This window comes from Electrophorus electricus, chromosome 1 (assembly GCF_041902795.1).
Source record: "Electrophorus electricus isolate QZ-2024a chromosome 1, ASM4190279v1, whole genome shotgun sequence".
Taxonomy (NCBI): Eukaryota; Metazoa; Chordata; class Actinopteri; order Gymnotiformes; family Gymnotidae; genus Electrophorus; species Electrophorus electricus.
Window position 1 is genome coordinate 43,879,691 of NC_137497.1, and position 23,347 is coordinate 43,903,037.

The window sequence follows — 23,347 nt, forward strand, 5'->3', positions numbered from 1 at the left end:
AATTACAAATAATAGAACCAAAATTTTCTTGAGTAATGAGTATCATAATGTTTTATTTACACTGAACCTGAAAGTTTAAGTGTTCATCAACTCCTAATGTGAAGGCTGGTTACAAAACACAAAAAATGTGTGTGTGTGTATCTGTTTATGTGTGTGTATGGGTGTGTTTACATGTTGTAACACAGCCCAGCTTGCCTGATGACCTCTTCCTCAGTTCCGTCAGATGCCAAACAGCTGAAAGGAGGCAAATGTCCCAAAGGATCAAACGTTTGATACACTAGCAGTTCTGCAAAATCTCCAGGACTCATGATTGTCAGGACATTTGCATTGACTTATAGAAGTGCTTTGTTGTTATTTAAACTTATTTTTTATGCTAGTACAACTAGGCTCAAGTCAAGCAAGAGTCCTGTCACAGATGAAGAGTCTGTGCAGCAACATACACACAACAAACACATTTATTCATGTGTATATTAAAATACATATAACAAACATCACATTGTTTTTCATGTGTATATTAAAATTAAGCACTTGTAAGGGATAGGTCGGTTGCTTCTTAAAGAGCCAGGGCTTCATTCTACGAATGAAGACGAGGCACATCTGTGTGGACAGGCAGTGGATGTTGGACCCTTCACGAGGGTGCCGGTGCAGAGGAGTGCAAGGAGGTGTGTGTGTTCTCTCTCTTGATGGGTGTTTTTTTAAAGCTGAATGGGAAACTACAAAAAGCCAGTGAAGGGAACCCAGCAGTGCAGTGATATGCAAAACGACTGGATCAGGTACAAATGCTTAGTAGCATGTCCAGGACCTACTGAGAGGAGTTACAGCTCTACGTCTGTCCAGACTTCAGAAGACAAAGATGCAGTCCTGAGTGGCTTCTACAAATTACCTCATTCTCCTGAGGTGGTACAGAAGACACAAGCACACCAGGGTTACTCTAGTAACATGAGCACCTAATGCTGGGCGGTTCTGTAGAACTACCAGGGTTCATACCATGGAAGGAGGATGTGGGAGGGGCTGAGGGAGAGGTCCATCTGACAGGATAAAACGCCAGTCTGCATCTCCTGTTGAACACATCCCACTGTAGGATCCACACCTCCCACTTCAGAGAGAGAAGAGCTACTCCACCTGTGTAACCATCATGTCAGCCATGCTGGGATTCCTGACTGTGCTGCTCTGGGCTACTGTGGCGTATTCCGACATTAGTCCCATGACTGACTTCAGTTTGGATGGGGTAAGAATGTAAACAGGTCTTTTGACTGGGTGAAAATGATTATTATGTAATGCAACTGAATTAAAAGACTTTAAGATCACTATTTATTAAGGAGTTTTGTATGATCAAACATATTATTTACAATGTCCACATTAGAATTGGTGATGCTCAGCTCTTACTTAAAAGATTGTGTAAAATAAACTGAGCTGGCAGTGATGAGTATGAGCACACACTTCACACACTCTCTGGGATGTAACAGTATTTAACAGTATTTCTCATTGCCTGTAGTATTTCAGAGTTGTTTGCCACACAATGAAGATGTTTTCTCTGCTAAGCTGGGCTGCTTAGCCATAGTTTGTATTTGACTAAAAGTATGCCGCTTGGGTTTGGAAACTCAATCAATCCTCTCCGCAGATGAAAGGAAAGTGGTACAGTATTGGTGTTGCCTCAAATGCAAAATGGTTCACCACTCATAAAGCCAACATGAAGATGGGAACCCTCCAAGTAGAGCCTACAGCTGATGGAGATCTTCACGTGACCTTCACTTATCTGCAGTAGGAAACCATTCTAATTCCTTAGATCAGGGCTGGGCTCCAGTTTGCCAAGACCATGTTAAAATGAAGTCTGCATGAAAAACCATTTCACTTGCTGATTCATCATTGGCACAGTGGTTTGGTTCAAAACTTAAACCTTCTCCAGGCTGGGAAAATGAACCTAGATTTTCTGATTTCTTCTGCAATCCTGCAGCTGTCTGTAATGGATCTCTAGTTGAATAAAAAGATTAGAATATAAAATTTGCACATTTAATTCAGTATCATAGTTTAAAATGAATAAGTTTGATGGTGACACATTTTTTTGTCCAAGTAGTAAAGGTTCCTGCTGGGAAAAGAGCCACGTTGCTAAGAAGACTGACACTTCTGGATGTTTTTTTTATCACAGCAAACGCAAGTCCTGTTTATTTAATTTGACAAACTTATTCCTCTAATATTATATCCTATTATTTCTCTTAAACACACATTTTCTTGTTTAATTGTTTAAAACAGAGTATGAAAGAACATTTATTGTCTTTTGTTCTTCTCAGACTCGGGAAGTAACAATGACATGTGTGTAATTGATGCAAAATTTGATGAGTTTGTCATCATACACGTGACCAATACCGAAGTGGGGCATTCTTCCACGTACATTAAGCTGTGTGGTAAGAGTTTGTCGCCAGCTAAATTTCTTCTTCTCCATGGTTTACCTTCTTCTGCATTCGCTACCTCATTGAGAGAATTCAAGTGGCCTCTGACGTAGCTGGTTTGCCACTGCAGGCCGCAGCCCACACCTCAGCAACGGTGTGGTGGAAAAGTTCCAGAAATTCGCCCTGGACAACGGCATCGAGTCCGAAAACATCCTCACCCTGCCCCCAAATGGTAATGTTTCAAATCCTTTCCCCTTGAACTGTATGAAGTGCTTGTTCAAAGTAAAAAACATTTTGTTTCTGCTGTAACAAATGTAAATATTATTTATTAATGTCTTTCAGCTGAATGCGGAGATTAATAACCATCTCATGCCTTTGATTTGAATCATCTTCAGAAATATGTTCTATGCATCAAATGAGAATGATCAAAGGAGGATGATCAAAGGAGGATGATTAAGTTTATCTGACCAATGCAGATAAAGTTTAAGTAAGCTTTTGTATCTTATGTGTAGGACCATCAGTCATCAGTAAATAAAGATTTAGCACCACTGAGTGACTCCACATTAATTGAACACAAGCAATGCACACACAACTGAACCGAGAGCAGAGGAGCACCATTTAAATGCACATACATCATTCATGTCTCATAAAACAAACAAAATAAACACAAACAAACATTAACACATGATCTGTGGCTTTAGATCAATTCCTAATTTGTGTGAGTAGATATTTTTTCTTTTGCATTTGCAGTAAACATCATTCTATGCACCCTATTTTGGCTGAGCTTGTGACGTGCTAAAAAGCAGTTGAGCAGTTAAACACTTTTCAGGTTGAAGTAGCTTCCGTCTGCTAACTTAAGACGCCTTTATTTAGATCAGACTCCTCAAGGAAAGCCATCAGCACTCCAGAGCTCACAGGCACCCTTTCTCTATCTCCCCAGGCATACCAACATCACAAGATGGTTTCAGTTCAGACCTTGTTTTTCTGTTTTCCTTGTCTAACGGTCTTGCCTCTAGCAGTCGCTCAAGAAAGCTCATGTTTTGGGAAAATCAAATGGTAGGGCTCTCACAAACATGATGCTATATGAGAACGTTATCAAATAAAAATTTGAACTCATAATCTGATTAATCTCAGCTACATTTCTGAGCCCTTCCCAATGAGTTTGTAACAGTAGAAAAAAAAAAAACTCAAGCCCACTCCAGCAAGCCGACTAAATGTAGACATGAAGGGCCTTTCCCACTTTCCATCAGGTGCCTGATTCTTGCACTGTGCCCCGTGTTCGTGCTGGGTGATACATGCTGGAGCCTTTCTGTCTTCAGGCACCCAACGCAAGGTCTCTGCCCATCAGCCATGACATGGCAGCTTGACCGTGAGCTGGTCGCCCGAGGTCATCTGCTCCCTCTTCTTATCTCCTTTACCCCTCTCTTTCTTTCTCTCTCTCTCTCTCTCTCTCTCTCTCTCAGCACAGGAGTGGCTCATGGTGGGCACGGGAACAGCTCGTGGCTCGTTCATGCAGAAAACATCTAATCTTTACTAACCTTGTCTCTTTCCTTTCTACGTTGACCCTTAGAACGTGCCTCACTCTTCCCCATCATCCTGTAGATTTAGATAGTAGATATAGGACACATATATACTCTGTGCTTTCCTCAATAAAGTGGAACTCTCTTGATTCACTACCTTGGTGTCAGTGTCTCTTGACTTCCCCGGATTGATCCAGCTACAGAAGACGGAGGGCAGAGGGTAACTTGGAGGAGATCGAACCTGAAGGACTGATCACTTTGAACCCTTTTTGTAACAGTCTGGGTCAGAAGTAGGACACTGCTCAAGTAAGTGACACCCTAGTATTTAATGTGTCTTCTTCCTGCTCAGTATCTCTGTGCTTAAATTTAGTTTCAATTTAGTTTAGGTGCGTTTTTGTCTGAAATAAAGTGGAAGAAGTCTCGTCCGTTGGTACGAGCTGAATGCTGAATTTTGTACTTGTTATCCTGCCTGTTGAAAAGGTGGAAGAAGTCTCATCTATTGGCATGAGCTGAATTTTCTGTACACTGTGTAAAGATTTGTTATCCTGCCTGAGACTTATTGAAACGCAATTTACTGTTTATTGGTGAACCCTCCCTCCTCTGCACTTATTTGAGAGCTCTTTGTATAGTTGTATACTGGTTATGATTTTACTGGGTGACCCATGGGTTCTGGTGTTAGTTATGTAAAAGCCAAAAAGGGGGAAATCCCGAAGAATTGGACGTTTCGGTGTGGTTTGGGCTCACATTGTGATCTGTACATTGATTGTCTGGCTGGTTAGACTGAATGTGCTGGGTTTAGACACTATCCACGTACAGGCTCATTTGAAAGGGAGTTTACAGCACTCAGTGCTATGTTTGTTTATGAGGGATATGGGGACCATAGCTGGGATTTTCAGAAGAATTCTTGGCAGGACTGGAGTAAGGCCAAGCCGGTGTGGGACAAGGCGCATGGTGTAAAACCCAATAGGATGCCTGGGTCTGAAATAGCTGTTTTTCCTGCCACACAGCTGAAAGGATCCCCTCCTCCGCTTGTGAAGCATGCACTGATAAGACAGGCTCCTGTTCAGGCAGATGTTTCTGTGCCAAATGCTACAGACACGTCTGAGCTGAATCAGGAAGCTGAGAGGGGGGCTTCTGGAGGAGGAGCGGACGGCAAGCCCACACCACCCTCCATCCTAACCTCGCCTCCCTACAGCAGGGTGAGACTTCAGGGCATGGCTCCAGCCCCCGTGAATGTTTCTACTTCATTCATGATGCTGGGTGAGAAACTGTGTAGAGTTAAGCCTCCTAGCATGACTGATATTCAAAATATTTGTGACCTGATCCAACTAATGTTCATGCATTTGTGGATGCTTTAAAGGCATGCACCAAATATGCTCCATTAACACGATCTGATTTCAGGACCATTCTGATGCGTTGTTTAAAGCACAGGTTTACTGAGGAGGAGTTGATTAATGGCATTAAGTCACTGTCGTTTAGCAACGGCACCCTCCCAAATTGGAATAGCGACGGAGCCAGTGTTTATTACTGGGCACAGCACACTAACGTTGACACCTTTTATCAGGAACTGAGGAAATTCCTGCTTAGACTACATTCCACTCGGAGAATGTATTTCCCGTTTATGTGGGAATTTCAGGGGTCCCTGTGGACTGTCCCAAAACGCACTCTCTGCCCGTTAGAAGTCCGGATGACCCCCCAATTTTTTTGATGCATTGGTTTGTAGTTATTTCTGGTTCTCCATTTAACCTGTTGGGTCACAATTGAATGTTTAAAATGAATCTCTCTCTCCCTCTCTTTTGAGCAGGTCAAAATGATGATCCATTCCAGACCACATATCTCCATGTTTACAGATGTGCTGGGTCAGCCTAGTAACACAGCTGACCACTCTGTACTTCCTGAGCTAGAAGACATCCCTAAATCACTGTGGGCCACCCATGATAACAATGTGGGGTTTATAGATTGTCCTCCCTACAAGGCTCGACTCAAGCACGGTACCCCTGTTTACTGTAAACAGTATCCGCTATCTCCTGATTTACACAAGAGATTTACACAAGATCTCAGGCGCATTAATGACATAGTAGTTCCCATAACCCCACTGGTGCCTGATGTGTCTGCCATTCTAACTGCTATTCCTGCACACCATCACTTTTTTACTGTTGAGGATATTTGCTCTCTGTACCAGTCCACCCAGACAGCCAACCACTTTTCACATTTACGTTTCAGGGTAGGCAATACACGTGGTGCCATCTCTCCCAGGGCTTCCTGGACTCCCTGGCTGTGTTCATCGCTGTTGTAAGAGACACATTGGTGTCCTGGGTCCCTCCAGAGGACTGTGTTGTTATCATTTACTGTGTTATCAGGACTGTGTTGTTATCAACAACGTCAGGAGTGCTGCGTGATGGGGTCCCACTCACTACTGAAACATCTGGCTTCATGTGGGTTTAAGGTTTCACCATCTAAGCTCCAGTGGTGCAAGCCATCTGTCACGTATCTGGGATTCCTGCTGTCCGCTGGTGAACGCCGCCTCTCAGATGACCATCAGGCAGTCATACGTGACATCCCTCCGCCCAGCACAAAACAAGCCATGCTGAGTTTCCTGGGTCTGGTTAACTACTGCCGTCAATGGGTGTCAGATTGTTCCTTTCATGATAAAGTACTCAGGCAGGGCTGTGGAAAAGACTGTCCTGATACGTTGGTCTGGACTGAGCCCATGTATCAGTCATTTAGGACTCTGAAATCGGCCTTGTGCTCTGCTCCAGCACTTGGCCTGCCGAACTATAATCTGGCCTTCCACCTTTACGTTTCTGAAAATGGCTCCACAGCCATGGGCGTCCTGGCCCAGGAGCACGGTGGCAGTTATTGCCCTGTGGCCTACCTTTCCAAAACTTTTGATTGGGTAATTCAAGGCGTGCCTGGCCTGCTTACGCGCCGTGGCTGCCTCGGCTCTTCTGGTCACTGACGCAGAGAAATTGGCACTGTCTCATCCCATGGTTCTACACACTTCACCTCAAGTTATTAACATTATGAATAACATTCAAACACAGCACATGATGGCACAGTGGCGTTCAGGCAATGAGGTCATCCTCTGCACCACTCAGAATTTAACCATTAAATCACGCACGACCCTGAGTTCACCTGCTAATCTGTTGCGATCACTTTTGACATCGCTAGATCATTCTGATGACTCTGTGCCCCACGACTGCATGGAGGCAATCCTTGAGTCCTCGAGCATGCGCTCTGATCTCTCTAGCATGCTGCTCGAAGGCGGCTATCACATTTTTGTAGATGGCTCATGTTTTAAACCGTCTGACTCTGAATTTTCCCGTAGCTAATCTCTCCCTTACAGGTCTGCTCAAGTAGCTGAACTGATGGCATTGACCAGCGCCTGTCATCTATTCCGGGATCAGGTTGTCACCATCTGTACTGATTCCCGTCATGCGTTTGGAGTTGCTCATGACTTCGGTAAGATTTGGCACTCCAGGGGGTTCCGCACCTTGACCTCTGGATCTGACACGGCCTCTGGCAATGCCTTAGCGGACGAGGTTGCACGTTGGGCAGCTGTTAATGCCCCCTCATGCCCATACGCTGTATCATCCGCATGTGATGCTGTCTCCATGTTTTCTGTTTGGTACCGACTGATATTGGTCTGCCTTTCTTACAAGCTCAGGGTACACGACAGGACTGCTCTCACTGGGCTGATCAAGGATGTAGGCCTGATAAAGATGATCCGATCTGTGACCCGGAGGGGAGTATCGCCCTTCCTAAATCTGTTTTGCCATTTCTTGTGCATCAGTTTCATGGGATTTCACGTCGCACAAAGGGGGGTGACGGCTAACATTTCAAAAACAGTTTTGTATACCGGAAACACGTAAAACTCCTCCTAGATAGCTGTTTAACCTGCGCTAGAAGCAACCAGGGGAAAACACAAGCCAAACATGATGCCTTGCCAGCTCCTGATTATCCCGTTCAGTGTCTACAGATAGACTTTACGCACATGCCACCTTGTGGTCAGTTGAAGTACTTGCTGGTGATTGTAGACAGGTTTTCCAAATGGACTGAGGTGTTTCCTTGTCCTAAGGAAGACGCCCGCATTGTGGTTAATAATACCAAGGTACGGTGTGCCTCGGGTAATAGATTCAATCAGGGACCCTGTTTCATTTCCAAGGTAACTCAGAAAATATGCACCTACCTAACTATTGACTGGAAGTTTCACATCTCTTATCCTCCTCAGTCATCTGGCATTGTTAAAAGAATGATTTGTACCTTGAAAGAAAGGTTAACAAAGGCTATGATGGAAACAGGAAAGAAGTGGATAGATGTACTGCCAGCGGTGTTATGTGAGATCAGAATGACGCCCAGTGCCACCACCAAATTGTTACCATTTGAGGTCATTTTTGGTAGACTATTTACCACCCCATGGGTCAGAGGTAACCCAGGTGTTTCTCATTCAGGTGACATGACTGTGATCTTGGCAGACTACACCCAAATGTTGATTGAGAAATTGAACAGTGTGCATGGTAATGTCTCTTGCACTCTCCCTCTTCCCACAGACAAGCCTACTCATCCATTTATTCCAGGTGACACTGTTTTGGTCAAATCATTGAACCCTCGGAAAGTTGGTGAAGCTGTGTACGGACCCCCAACAACTGTGATCGCAGTGACCCGAACCGCTGTGCTAACATCGGGATCAGCACATTGGAGACATGCCAGCTGGCTGAAGAAATCATCAGTAGCTGACGCGTCCGACAAGCCAAATGCACCGTAACACATTCACATGTAGTACAAAATTTGTTATATGATTTCATGCTGAGGGACTGGCCCTTGGCTGCACCACTCACCAAGGAAGTCCTCCTTGGCCCTGTATGTCATACACTTTAGCACTGGTATTATAACTTGATAGATATCCTGTGCCTAATATGTGCCTAATAACATCCTTTGCAGACTCTTTGGTCTTTTCTCTCCTTGTTTTTCTGATAAGCGCATGCAAAACCTTACTATAGGAATAATGGGCCCCATTCGTGTGATAATATTGGCATTATTTTCAGTCTCGAAAGGTACAAAAGGGGGGATAGTGGGCTTTCAGAGTCATCAACAACAGTGTAATGGTAATTTATCTTCTGTGGTCTCCCTGGTAGCGGCAACAGAGGTGGAGCCAGGGAGGGACTGTCTGGTGTATGAAGCATTCCATACACCCTGGGTACCGGTGCCAGTAGATGATGTTATGGCAACAGCACTTAACCATAATTCATCAGACTGTCAAATCAATATGGGAGTAGGGTTTATGCTAAATGTATCTAAGGCAGTGGGCATCTCCCCGCATGGGCCTTGGATGGTGGTTCATGGCTGGACCAAAGGACAGATTGCGACATTGGCATTAGTAAACAGTATTACCCCAGATTCAGAAACATGACCCTAGCAGTATTACCTGTGACGGGTACCACCTGTCTATGTTCTGCAGGCTTACCTGATGGTCCATTTTTGGGCCACAAGCCATGTAAAAATGAGGTATGGGCATTAGGTGTGGGACTGGGCAGATGCACAATAAATAATATAACAGGCACACCATCTCCTTGCCCTGCAATCATGGGCACTGGAGCATCTGCATATCATGTGGGTATGTGGTAGGATGGCATACTCCAGCCTACCCATTTTGATTGTTAGTCATACCCATCATAAATTTCCCTGGAAAGGATGTTGTACCCCAGCATTAACTATCCTGTCTCTGGTCATATATACACGCTCGCAGTCGACATCTGACAGGGCTAAAAGGTCTGTAATTACTGGCACCCCTAACAGGTATGGTGGGTATGTACTGGCCAACCCATGGACTAACCCTGGAGCGAACGTGGGTTGGAGTTTGTTCCTGGGAGGAGGAACTACTGCAGCCCTTAATAAAATTAATGGTTTGGCATGGCAGGTACTTAATTTAGCCAATAGGACTGAAAACACCCTGGCAGTGATGTGGCAGATAAGATCTGTACCGCTGTCTTGCAGAACTGCCTAACCCTAGATCTACTCTTGGCAAAGGAGGAAGGCATCTGCAAGGTCATTAATGAAACAAGTTGCTTTGACATCCCTAGTTAATATAACATTACTGACATCATTTCGCACATGAAGACCACTATTGCTGAGCCTCCACCCGCCGATGATTCTTGGTTCAGTTGGTTAACTGATCTGGTTGGCCCTTGGGGATCTTGGCTCATAAACATGTTTTCCCATACTCCTGATTATTGTGTTGATTCTTGTTTGTGGACCCTGCTTATTGTCACTGCTGTCTTCTTTTATAACTCACATCTCTACCTCCGTGATTAATCATGCTAATGTTGCCTTGGTGCCTGCATATGAGAAAGGTCTACATATTGATATGTGATTCCTTTGGACTCAAAGGGGGGAGTGTTGGCTACTGGAGCCTTTCTGTTTTCAGGCACCCAACACAAGGTCTCTGCTTATCAGCCATGACATGTCAGCTTGACAGTGAGCTGGTCGCCCGAGGTCATCTGCTCCCTCTTCTTATCTCCTTTACCCCTCCCTTTCTCTCTCTCTCTCTCCCTCTCTCTCTCTCTCTCTCTCTAAGCACAAGAGTGGCTCATGGCGGGCACGGGAACAGCTCATGGCTCGTTCATTCAGAAAACATCTAATCTCAATTATTGCTTTCTTTTCCACCCTCTGACACGCAGGTCTTCAGATGTATCTCGGCATTATACAAACTTATCATTGTCTATTATAGAGCCTCTATGTATTTTGCACTTCTAGGAATCAGCATTGATCCCTGTATTTCAACAGTATTCAAGTTCATTCGTATATTGGACTCTGACCTATTGTACTAGCTAGGATGTATTCCACGAGTAAACAACAAAGCACTTTTGTTAATCGCTCTGGATAAGAGAGTCTGTTAAATGCCGTAAATGTAAATGTAAATAACACACACACAAATCCTAGTATCTTAAAAGATTTCACACCCAGGTCCAGCGTTTAATGAGCAGGTAATCTGTAAGTGTCAGTTTTAAACAATACAAATAAATATACAAGTACCTTTGCATTATAAATTTCAAGATGAGGATATTCAATCAAAACCAAAAGACAAAACAGGCAGATTAAAAATTTAGCAGTTTGTTTGCTTATATCTTATAAGCCTTATTTTTATCTTATACCTGCATTTCAGGTGAAGTACAAGCCAACAGAAACAAGAGTTTCACTGCCTAAGCATTTATGAAACTCACTGCACAGGCTGGGCCATGCTAGGGAAGAGTGATAGCACTGCTACATCTGTAGGTGAGCTTTATGACCTTTATGACCTTTATGACTTGTCCTGTTGTATGACCAGAGGACTCTTAAGCATGAAGTAAAACCAGTTGGTTACACAAGGTCCTTGTAAGGTTGAGCAGTAAGGAGGCGGACGTATGTGCGGAGAAGAGCGAGATTTAATTGGGGCAAATCCAGAATCAGTCATTAAGGCAGTGCAGGGTCAAAGAGCCGACACGGAGAGTATGTAGATACATGACTAACAAACAAAAAGACACGAAGGCTAACGGAAAGCAGGCTATAACTAAGGCTAGGAAAACACTCGGGGCTAAACAAGACAAAAATGGAGGCTTTGGAACACAGATTCCAGAAACAACCACAATGAAACACATTCACAAATTCAGTGAACATCCCCGACCAAGGCACACAACAGGGTTTAAATACATGAACTTAATACTAGAAACGAGGGACAGGTGTGGAAAATCAAACGAGGGAAGGAGAAAACGAAACTATGGAATGGAGCTAAAGAACAAGACAGGGAAAACACAGAACCTGGGAGGGACTGATGGTGACAGTCCTAAACGCTCACATTTGGCTTCGGAAATATTTAACATCCCTCAATTTTGAAAATATGTAGGGACAGAGACCCACAGAGAAGAGGATGCTGACAGACACACAAGATGCTGAAACCTGGTCATATGGTTGTGTTACTAGAATTTAAATTAGTCTTGTAGGAAATTTAAATGAAAACCATTTGTTTCTCACATAATCATTTACATAACATAGCTGACACTTTTATCTAAAGTAACTTACAATCATGGATGAGTACAACCTTTAGCAATTGAGGTTTAAGGGTCTTGCTCAGGCATCCAACAGTGTAAACTTGTCAGAGGTGGGACTTGAACTGGCAACTTTCCAATTACAAGTCTATACATTAACCACTGAGCTACCACTGAGAGGCACAGGGATGTGGACAGGCAGTGGATGTTGGACCCTTCACAAGGGTGCCGGTGCAGAGGAGTGCAAGGAGGTGTGTGTGTTCTCTCTCTTGATGGGTGTTTTTTTAAAGCTGAATGGGAAACTACAAAAAGCCAGTGAAGGGAACCCAGCAGTGCAGTGATATGCAAAACGACTGGATCAGGTACAAATGCTTAGTAGCATGTCCAGGACCTACTGAGAGGAGTTACAGCTCTACGTCTGTCCAGACTTCAGAAGACAAAGATGCAGTCCTGAGTGGCTTCTACAAATTACCTCATTCTCCTGAGGTGGTACAGAAGACACAAGCACACCAGGGTTACTCTAGTAACATGAGCACCTAATGCTGGGCGGTTCTGTAGAACTACCAGGGTTCATACCATGGAAGGAGGACGTGGGAGGGGCTGAGGGAGAGGTCCATCTGACAGGATAAAACGCCAGTCTGCATCTCCTGTTGGACACATCCCACTGTAGGATGCACACCTCCCACTTCAGAGAGAGAAGAGCTACTCCACCTGTGTAACCATCATGTCAGCCATGCTGGGGTTCCTGACTGTGCTGCTCTGGGCTACTGTGGCGTATTCCGACATTAGTCCCATGACTGACTTCTGTTTGGATGGGGTAAGAATGTAAACAGGTGTTTTGACTGGGTGAAAATGATTATTATGTAATGCAACTGAATTAAAAGACTTTAAGATCACTATTTATTAAGGAGTTTTGTATGATCAAACATATTATTTACAATGTTCACACTAGAATCGGTGACGCTCAGCTCTTACTTAAAAGATTGTGTAAAATAAACTGAGCTGGCAGTGATGAGTATGAGTACACACTTCACACACTCTCTGGGGTGTAACAGTACTTCTCATTGCCTGTAGTATTTCAGAGTTGTTTTCCACACAATGAAGATGTTTTCTCTGCTAAGCTGGGCTGCTTAGCCATAGTTTGTATTTGACTAAAAGTATGTCGCTTGGGATTGGAAGCTCAATCAATACTCTCCGCAGATGAAAGGAAAGTGGTACAATATTGGTGTTGCCTCAAATGCAAAATGGTTCACCACTCATAAAGCCAACATGAAGATGGGAACCGTCCAAGTAGAGTCTACAGCCGATGGAGATCTTCACGTGACCTTCACTTATTTGCAGTAGGAACCCATTCTAATTCCTTAGATCAGGGCTGGGCTCCAGTTTGCCAAGACCACATTAAAATCAAGTCTGCATGAAAAACCATTTCACTTGCTGATTCATCATTGGCACAGTGGTTTGGTTGAAGACTTAAGCCTTCTCCAGGCTGGGAAAATGAAGATTTTCTGATTTCTTCTGCAATCCTGCAGCTGTCTGTAATGGGTCCCTAGTAGAATAAAAAGTGTAGAATATAAAATTTGCACATTTAATTCAGTATCATAGTTTAAAATGAATTCGTTTGATGGTGACACATTTTTTTGTTCAAGTAGGAAAGGTTCCTGCTGGGAAAAGAGCCACGTTGCTAAGAAGACTGACACTTCTGGATGTTTTTTTTATCACAGCAAACGCAAGTCCTGTTTATTTAATTTGACAAACTTATTCCTCTAATATTATATCCTATTATTTCTCTTAAACACACATTCTGTTGTTTAATTGTTTAAAACAGAGTATGAAAGAACATTTATTGTCTTTTGTTCTTCTCAGACTCGGGAAGTAACAATGACATGTGTGTAATTGATGCCAAATTTGATGAGTTTGTCATCATACACGTGACCAATACCAAAGGGGGGCATTCTTCCACGTACATTAAGCTGTGTGGTAAGAGTTCGTCGGCAGCTAAATTTCTTCTCCATGGTTTACCTTCTTCTGCATTCGCTACCTCACTGAGAGAATTCAAGTGGCCTCTGACGTAGCTGGTTTGCCACTGCAGGCCGCAGCCCACACCTCAGCAACGGTGTGGTGGAAAAGTTCCAGAAATTCGCCCTGGACAACGGCATCGAGTCCGAAAACATCCTCACCCTGCCCCCAAATGGTAATGTTTCAAATCCTTTCCCCTTGAACTGTATGAAGTGCTTGTTCAAAGTAAAAAACATTTTGTTTCTGCTGTAACAAATGTAAATATTATTTATTAATGTCTTTCAGCTGAATGCAGAGATTAATAACCATCTCATGCCTTTGATTTGAATCATCTTCAGAAATATGTTCTATGCATCAAATGAGAATGATCAAAGGAGGATGATTAAGTTTATCTGACCAATGGAGATAAAGTTTAAGTAAGCTTTTGTATCTTATGTGTAGGACCATCAGTCATCAGTAAATAAAGATTTAGCACCACTGAGTGACTCCACATTAATTAAACACAAGCAATGCACACACAACTGAACCGAGAGCAGAGGAGCACCATTTAAATGCACATACATCATTCATGTCTCATAAAACAAACAAACAAAATAAACACAAACAAACATTAACACATGATCTGTGGCTTTAGATCAATTCCTAATTTGTGTGAGTAGATATTTTTTCTTTTGCATTTGCAGTAAACATCATTCTATGCACCCTATTTTGGCTGAGCTTGTGACGTGCTAAAAAGCAGTTGAGCAGTTAAACACTTTTCAGGTTGAAGTAGCTTCCCTCTGCTAACTTAAGACGCCTTTATTTAGATCAGACTCCTCAAGGAAAGCCATCAGCGCTCCAGAGCTCACAGGCACCTTTTCTCTATCTCCCCAGGCATACCAACATCACAAGATGGTTTCAGTTCAGACCTTGTTTTTCTGTTTTCCTTGTCTAACGGTCTTGCCTCTAGCAGTCGCTCAAGAAAGCTCATGTTTTGGGAAAATCAAATGGTAGGGCTCTCACAAACATGATGCTATATGAGAACGTTATCAAATAAAAATTTGAACTCATAATCTGATTAATCTCAGCTACATTTCTGAGCCCTTCCCAATGAGTTTGTAACAGTAGAAAAAAAAACAAACTCAAGCCCACTCCAGCAAGCCGACTAAATGTAGACATGAAGGGCCTTTCCCACTTTCCATCAGGTGCCTGATTCTTGCACTGTGCCCCGTGTTCGTGCTGGTGATACATGCTGGAGCCTTTCTGTCTTCAGGCACCCAACGCAAGGTCTCTGCCCATCAGCCATGACATGGCAGCTTGACCGTGAGCTGGTCACCCGAGGTCATCCGCTCCCTCTTCTTATCTCCTTTACCCCTCTCTTTCTCTTTCTCTCTCTCCCTGTCTTTCTCTCTCTCTCTCTCAGCACAGGAGTGGCTCATGGTGGGCACGGGAACAGCTCGTGGCTCGTTCATGCAGAAAACATCTAATCTTTACTAACCTTGTCTCTTTCCTTTCTACGTTGACCCTTAGAACGTGCCTCACTCTTCCCCATCATCCTGTAGATTTAGATAGTAGATATAGGACACATATATACTCTGTGCTTTCCTCAATAAAGTGGAACTCTCTTGATTCACTACCTTGGTGTCAGTGTCTCTTGACTTCCCCGGATTGATCCAGCTACAGAAGACGGAGGGCAGAGGGTAACTTGGAGGAGATCGAACCTGAAGGACTGATCACTTTGAACCCTTTTTGTAACAGTCTGGGTCAGAAGTAGGACACTGCTCAAGTAAGTGACACCCTAGTATTTAATGTGTCTTCTTCCTGCTCAGTATCTCTGTGCTTAAATTTAGTTTCAATTTAGTTTAGGTGCGTTTTTGTCTGAAATAAAGTGGAAGAAGTCTCGTCCGTTGGTACGAGCTGAATGCTGAATTTTGTACTTGTTATCCTGCCTGTTGAAAAGGTGGAAGAAGTCTCATCTATTGGCATGAGCTGAATTTTCTGTACACTGTGTAAAGATTTGTTATCCGGCCTGAGACTTATTGAAACGCAATTTACTGTTTATTGGTGAACCCTCCCTCCTCTGCACTTATTTGAGAGCTCTTTGTATAGTTGTATACTGGTTATGATTTTACTGGGTGACCCATGGGTTCTGGTGTTAGTTATGTAAAAGCCAAAAAGGGGGAAATCCCGAAGAATTGGACGTTTCGGTGTGGTTTGGGCTCACATTGTGATCTGTACATTGATTGTCTGGCTGGTTAGACTGAATGTGCTGGGTTTAGACACTATCCACGTACAGGCTCATTTGAAAGGGAGTTTATAGCACTCAGTGCTATGTTTGTTTATGAGGGATATGGGGACCATAGCTGGGATTTTCAGAAGAATTCTTGGCAGGACTGGAGTAAGGCCAAGCCGGTGTGGGACAAGGCGCATGGTGTAAAACCCAATAGGATGCCTGGGTCTGAAATAGCTGTTTTTCCTGCCACACAGCTGAAAGGATCCCCTCCTCCGCTTGTGAAGCATGCACTGATAAGACAGGCTCCTGTTCAGGCAGATGTTTCTGTGCCAAATGCTACAGACACGTCTGAGCTGAATCAGGAAGCTGAGAGGGGGGCTTCTGGAGGAGGAGCGGACGGCAAGCCCACACCACCCTCCATCCTAACCTCGCCTCCCTACAGCAGGGTGAGACTTCAGGGCATGGCTCCAGCCCCCGTGAATGTTTCTACTTCATTCATGATGCTGGGTGAGAAACTGTGTAGAGTTAAGCCTCCTAGCATGACTGATATTCAAAATATTTGTGACCTGATCCAACTAATGTTTATGCATTTGTGGATGCTTTAAAGGCATGCACCAAATATGCTCCATTAACACGATCTGATTTCAGGACCATTCTGATGCGTTGTTTAAAGCACAGGTTTACTGAGGAGGAGTTGATTAATGGCATTAAGTCACTGTCGTTTAGCAACGACACCCTCCCAAATTGGAATAGCGACGGAGCCAGTGTTTATTACTGGGCACAGCACACTAACGTTGACACCTTTTATCAGGAACTGAGGAAATTCCTGCTTAGATTACATTCCACTCGGAGAATGTATTTCCCGTTTATGTGGGAATTTCAGGGGTCCCTGTGGACTGTCCCAAAACGCACTCTCTGCCCGTTAGAAGTCCGGATGACCCCCCAATTTTTTTGATGCATTGGTTTGTAGTTATTTCTGGTTCTCCATTTAACCTGTTGGGTCACAATTGAATGTTTAAAATGAATCTCTCTCTCCCTCTCTTTTGAGCAGGTCAAAATGATGATCCATTCCAGACCACATATCTCCATGTTTACAGATGTGCTGGGTCAGCCTAGTAACACAGCTGACCACTCTGTACTTCCTGAGCTAGAAGACATCCCTAAATCACTGTGGGCCACCCATGATAACAATGTGGGGTTTATAGATTGTCCTCCCTACAAGGCTCGACTCAAGCACGGTACCCCTGTTTACTGTAAACAGTATCCGCTATCTCCTGATTTACACAAGAGATTTACACAAGATCTCAGGCGCATTAATGACATAGTAGTTCCCATAACCCCACTGGTGCCTGATGTGTCTGCCATTCTAACTGCTATTCCTGCACACCATCACTTTTTTACTGTTGAGGATATTTGCTCTCTGTACCAGTCCACCCAGACAGCCAACCACTTTTCACATTTACGTTTCAGGGTAGGCAATACACGTGGTGCCATCTCTCCCAGGGCTTCCTGGACTCCCTGGCTGTGTTCATCGCTGTTGTAAGAGACACATTGGTGTCCTGGGTCCCTCCAGAGGACTGTGTTGTTATCATTTACTGTGTTATCAGGACTGTGTTGTTATCAACAACGTCAGGAGTGCTGCGTGATGGGGTCCCACTCACTACTGAAACATCTGGCTTCATGTGGGTTTAAGGTTTCACCATCTAAGCTCCAGTGGTGCAAGCCATCTGTCACGTATCTGGGATTCCTGCTGTCCGCTGGTGAACGCCGCCTCTCAGATGACCATCAGGCAGTCATACGTGACATCCCTCCGCCCAGCACAAAACAAGCCATGCTGAGTTTCCTGGGTCTGGTTAACTACTGCCGTCAATGGGTGTCAGATTGTTCCTTTCATGATAAAGTACTCAGGCAGGGCTGTGGAAAAGACTGTCCTGATACGTTGGTCTGGACTGAGCCCATGTATCAGTCATTTAGGACTCTGAAATCGGCCTTGTGCTCTGCTCCAGCACTTGGCCTGCCGAACTATAATCTGGCCTTCCACCTTTACGTTTCTGAAAATGGCTCCACAGCCATGGGCGTCCTGGCCCAGGAGCACGGTGGCAGTTATTGCCCTGTGGCCTACCTTTCCAAAACTTTTGATTGGGTAATTCAAGGCGTGCCTGGCCTGCTTACGCGCCGTGGCTGCCTCGGCTCTTCTGGTCACTGACGCAGAGAAATTGGCACTGTCTCATCCCATGGTTCTACACACTTCACCTCAAGTTATTAACATTATGAATAACATTCAAACACAGCACATGATGGCACAGTGGCGTTCAGGCAATGAGGTCATCCTCTGCACCACTCAGAATTTAACCATTAAATCACGCACGACCCTGAGTTCACCTGCTAATCTGTTGCGATCACTTTTGACATCGCTAGATCATTCTGATGACTCTGTGCCCCACGACTGCATGGAGGCAATCCTTGAGTCCTCGAGCATGCGCTCTGATCTCTCTAGCATGCTGCTCGAAGGCGGCTATCACATTTTTGTAGATGGCTCATGTTTTAAACCGTCTGACTCTGAATTTTCCCGTAGCTAATCTCTCCCTTACAGGTCTGCTCAAGTAGCTGAACTGATGGCATTGACCAGCGCCTGTCATCTATTCCGGGATCAGGTTGTCACCATCTGTACTGATTCCCGTCATGCGTTTGGAGTTGCTCATGACTTCGGTAAGATTTGGCACTCCAGGGGGTTCCGCACCTTGACCTCTGGATCTGACACGGCCTCTGGCAATGCCTTAGCGGACGAGGTTGCACGTTGGGCAGCTGTTAATGCCCCCTCATGCCCATACGCTGTATCATCCGCATGTGATGCTGTCTCCATGTTTTCTGTTTGGTACCGACTGATATTGGTCTGCCTTTCTTACAAGCTCAGGGTACACGACAGGACTGCTCTCACTGGGCTGATCAAGGATGTAGGCCTGATAAAGATGATCCGATCTGTGACCCGGAGGGGAGTATCGCCCTTCCTAAATCTGTTTTGCCATTTCTTGTGCATCAGTTTCATGGGATTTCACGTCGCACAAAGGGGGGTGACGGCTAACATTTCAAAAACAGTTTTGTATACCGGAAACACGTAAAACTCCTCCTAGATAGCTGTTTAACCTGCGCTAGAAGCAACCAGGGGAAAACACAAGCCAAACATGATGCCTTGCCAGCTCCTGATTATCCCGTTCAGTGTCTACAGATAGACTTTACGCACATGCCACCTTGTGGTCAGTTGAAGTACTTGCTGGTGATTGTAGACAGGTTTTCCAAATGGACTGAGGTGTTTCCTTGTCCTAAGGAAGACGCCCGCATTGTGGTTAATAATACCAAGGTACGGTGTGCCTCGGGTAATAGATTCAATCAGGGACCCTGTTTCATTTCCAAGGTAACTCAGAAAATATGCACCTACCTAACTATTGACTGGAAGTTTCACATCTCTTATCCTCCTCAGTCATCTGGCATTGTTAAAAGAATGATTTGTACCTTGAAAGAAAGGTTAACAAAGGCTATGATGGAAACAGGAAAGAAGTGGATAGATGTACTGCCAGCGGTGTTATGTGAGATCAGAATGACGCCCAGTGCCACCACCAAATTGTTACCATTTGAGGTCATTTTTGGTAGACTATTTACCACCCCATGGGTCAGAGGTAACCCAGGTGTTTCTCATTCAGGTGACATGACTGTGATCTTGGCAGACTACACCCAAATGTTGATTGAGAAATTGAACAGTGTGCATGGTAATGTCTCTTGCACTCTCCCTCTTCCCACAGACAAGCCTACTCATCCATTTATTCCAGGTGACACTGTTTTGGTCAAATCATTGAACCCTCGGAAAGTTGGTGAAGCTGTGTACGGACCCCCAACAACTGTGATCGCAGTGACCCGAACCGCTGTGCTAACATCGGGATCAGCACATTGGAGACATGCCAGCTGGCTGAAGAAATCATCAGTAGCTGACGCGTCCGACAAGCCAAATGCACCGTAACACATTCACATGTAGTACAAAATTTGTTATATGATTTCATGCTGAGGGACTGGCCCTTGGCTGCACCACTCACCAAGGAAGTCCTCCTTGGCCCTGTATGTCATACACTTTAGCACTGGTATTATAACTTGATAGATATCCTGTGCCTAATATGTGCCTAATAACATCCTTTGCAGACTCTTTGGTCTTTTCTCTCCTTGTTTTTCTGATAAGCGCATGCAAAACCTTACTATAGGAATAATGGGCCCCATTCGTGTGATAATATTGGCATTATTTTCAGTCTCGAAAGGTACAAAAGGGGGGATAGTGGGCTTTCAGAGTCATCAACAACAGTGTAATGGTAATTTATCTTCTGTGGTCTCCCTGGTAGCGGCAACAGAGGTGGAGCCAGGGAGGGACTGTCTGGTGTATGAAGCATTCCATACACCCTGGGTACCGGTGCCAGTAGATGATGTTATGGCAACAGCACTTAACCATAATTCATCAGACTGTCAAATCAATATGGGAGTAGGGTTTATGCTAAATGTATCTAAGGCAGTGGGCATCTCCCCGCATGGGCCTTGGATGGTGGTTCATGGCCGGACCAAAGGACAGATTGCGACATTGGCATTAGTAAACAGTATTACCCCAGATTCAGAAACATGACCCTAGCAGTATTACCTGTGACGGGTACCACCTGTCTATGTTCTGCAGGCTTACCTGATGGTCCATTTTTGGGCCACAAGCCATGTAAAAATGAGGTATGGGCATTAGGTGTGGGACTGGGCAGATGCACAATAAATAATATAACAGGCACACCATCTCCTTGCCCTGCAATCATGGGCACTGGAGCATCTGCATATCATGTGGGTATGTGGTAGGATGGCATACTCCAGCCTACCCATTTTGATTGTTAGTCATACCCATCATAAATTTCCCTGGAAAGGATGTTGTACCCCAGCATTAACTATCCTGTCTCTGGTCATATATACACGCTCGCAGTCGACATCTGACAGGGCTAAAAGGTCTGTAATTACTGGCACCCCTAACAGGTATGGTGGGTATGGACTGGCCAACCCATGGACTAACCCTGGAGCGAACGTGGGTTGGAGTTTGTTCCTGGGAGGAGGAACTACTGCAGCCCTTAATAAAATTAATGGTTTGGCATGGCAGGTACTTAATTTAGCCAATAGGACTGAAAACACCCTGGCAGTGATGTGGCAGATAAGATCTGTACCGCTGTCTTGCAGAACTGCCTAACCCTAGATCTACTCTTGGCAAAGGAGGAAGGCATCTGCAAGGTCATTAATGAAACGAGTTGCTTTGACATCCCTAGTTAATATAACATTACTGACATCATTTCGCACATGAAGACCACTATTGCTGAGCCTCCACCCGCCGATGATTCTTGGTTCAGTTGGTTAACTGATCTGGTTGGCCCTTGGGGATCTTGGCTCATAAACATGTTTTTCCATACTCCTGATTATTGTGTTGATTCTTGTTTGTGGACCCTGCTTATTGTCACTGCTGTCTTCTTTTATAACTCACATCTCTACCTCCGTGATTAATCATGCTAATGTTGCCTTGGTGCCTGCATATGAGAAAGGTCTACATATTGATATGTGATTCCTTTGGACTCAAAGGGGGGAGTGTTGGTTACTGGAGCCTTTCTGTTTTCAGGCACCCAACACAAGGTCTCTGCTTATCAGCCATGACATGTCAGCTTGACCGTGAGCTGGTCGCCCGAGGTCATCTGCTCCCTCTTCTTATCTCCTTTACCCCTCCCTTTCTTTCTCTCTCTCTCTCTCTCTCTCTCTCTCTCTCGTTTCTGTTGGCTTGTACTTCACCTGAAATGCAGGTATAAGATAAAAATAAGGCTTATAAGATATAAGCAAACAAACTGCTAAATTTTTAATCTGTGTGTTTTGTCTTTTGGTTTTGATTGAATGTCCTCATCTTGAAATTTATAATGCAAAGGTACTTGTATATTTATTTGTATTGTTCAAAACGGACACTTACAGATTACCTGCTCATTAAACGCTGGACCTGGGTGTGAAGTCTTTTAAGATACTAGGATTTGTGTGTGTGTTATTTACATTTACGGCATTTAACAGACTCTCTTATCCAGAGCAATTAACAAAAGTGCTTTGTTGTTTACTCGTGGAATACATCCTAGCTAGTACAATAGGTCAGAGTCCAATATACCAATGAACTTGAATACTGTTGAAATACAGGGATCAATGCTGATTCCTAGAAGTGCAAAATACATAGAGGCTCTATAATAGACAATGATAAGTTTGTATAATGCCGAGATACGTCTGAAGACCTGTGTGTAAGAGGGTGGAAAAGAAAGAAATAATTGAGTGTCATCAGCATAGCAGTGGTAGGAGAAACCATGAGAAGATATTACATCACCAAGAGAACAAGTATACAAAGAGAAGAGAAGGGGGCCCAATACTGAGCCTTGTGGAACACCAGTGGAGAGTCTACACGGTTTGGATGTGGATCCTCTCCATGTCACCAGATAGGACCATCCCTCCAGATAGGACCGATGTAAATGCCAAGAGGAGTCAAATACAAACTATGGCTAAGCAGCCCAGTTTAGCACAGAAAACATATTCATTGTGTGGAAAACAACACTGAAATAGTACAGGCAATATGAAGTACTGCTACATCCCAGAGATTGTGAAGTGTGCGCTCATACTCATCACTGCCAGCTGTTTATTTTATACAATTTTTTAAGTAAGAGCTCAGAGTCACCGATTCTAGTGTGGACATTATAAATATGTTTGATCATTCAAAACTCCTTAATAAATAATGATGTTTATGTCTTTTAATTCAGTTTCCACCACCTGTCGGAGCTGAAGAAGCACATGAGGACTCACACGTGTGAGAAGCCCTATGCCTGCCTCTATTGCGACTACAAATCGGCTGACTCCTCCGACCTGAAAACATACGCAAAGATGAAGCACAGCAAAGAGTGCAAGTGTGCACTATTTATTAATGTCTTTCAGCTGAATGCAGAGATTAATAACCATCTCATGCCTTTGATGGTATTGGATGCACCAACCTTCCAGACTTTACAACTCACATAACTCTCCAGAAACACCTCCCGACACTAAAACCTCTGCTGCTTACTGCAATCACATTAAAACTTTCAGATGCCGTCATTTCTCACAAACAAGAAAAGGGAAACATCG

At 44.1% G+C, this 23,347-nt stretch overlaps 2 protein-coding genes across 13 annotated transcripts; both read left to right on the forward strand.

The window, feature by feature from the left end:
- The first annotated feature begins 118 nt into the window (after window positions 1-118).
- Window positions 119-3,064, forward strand: LOC113589053 (lipocalin-like). Its single transcript, XM_035526478.2, has 6 exons — window positions 119-1,228; window positions 1,622-1,761; window positions 2,075-2,151; window positions 2,289-2,402; window positions 2,518-2,619; window positions 2,730-3,064. Exons 1-6 carry the CDS (start codon window positions 1,136-1,138, stop codon window positions 2,744-2,746), a joined length of 543 nt encoding a protein of 180 aa, XP_035382371.1. The 5' UTR covers window positions 119-1,135; the 3' UTR covers window positions 2,747-3,064.
- Window positions 3,065-3,137: 73 nt separating this feature from the next.
- On the forward strand, window positions 3,138-23,344 carry LOC118241462 (lipocalin-like). 12 transcript variants are annotated; one of them, XR_014125540.1, is made up of 7 exons: window positions 3,138-12,745; window positions 13,129-13,268; window positions 13,578-13,654; window positions 13,792-13,905; window positions 14,018-14,119; window positions 15,572-15,709; window positions 16,411-23,344. XR_014125540.1 is itself a non-coding variant. In XM_081721468.1 (7 exons), the coding sequence occupies exons 2-7, from the start codon at window positions 12,653-12,655 to the stop codon at window positions 15,418-15,420; spliced, it is 600 nt and encodes a 199-aa protein (XP_081577594.1). In that variant the 5' UTR covers window positions 3,138-4,213; window positions 8,458-12,652; the 3' UTR covers window positions 15,421-23,344. The 12 variants fall into 12 exon arrangements, 6 of the variants coding, with proteins under 6 accessions (XP_081577594.1, XP_081577603.1, XP_081577609.1 ...); XR_014125546.1 differs by having other exon boundaries at window positions 19,954-23,344; XR_014125551.1 differs by having other exon boundaries at window positions 19,981-23,344.
- Window positions 23,345-23,347: the final 3 nt, after the last annotated feature.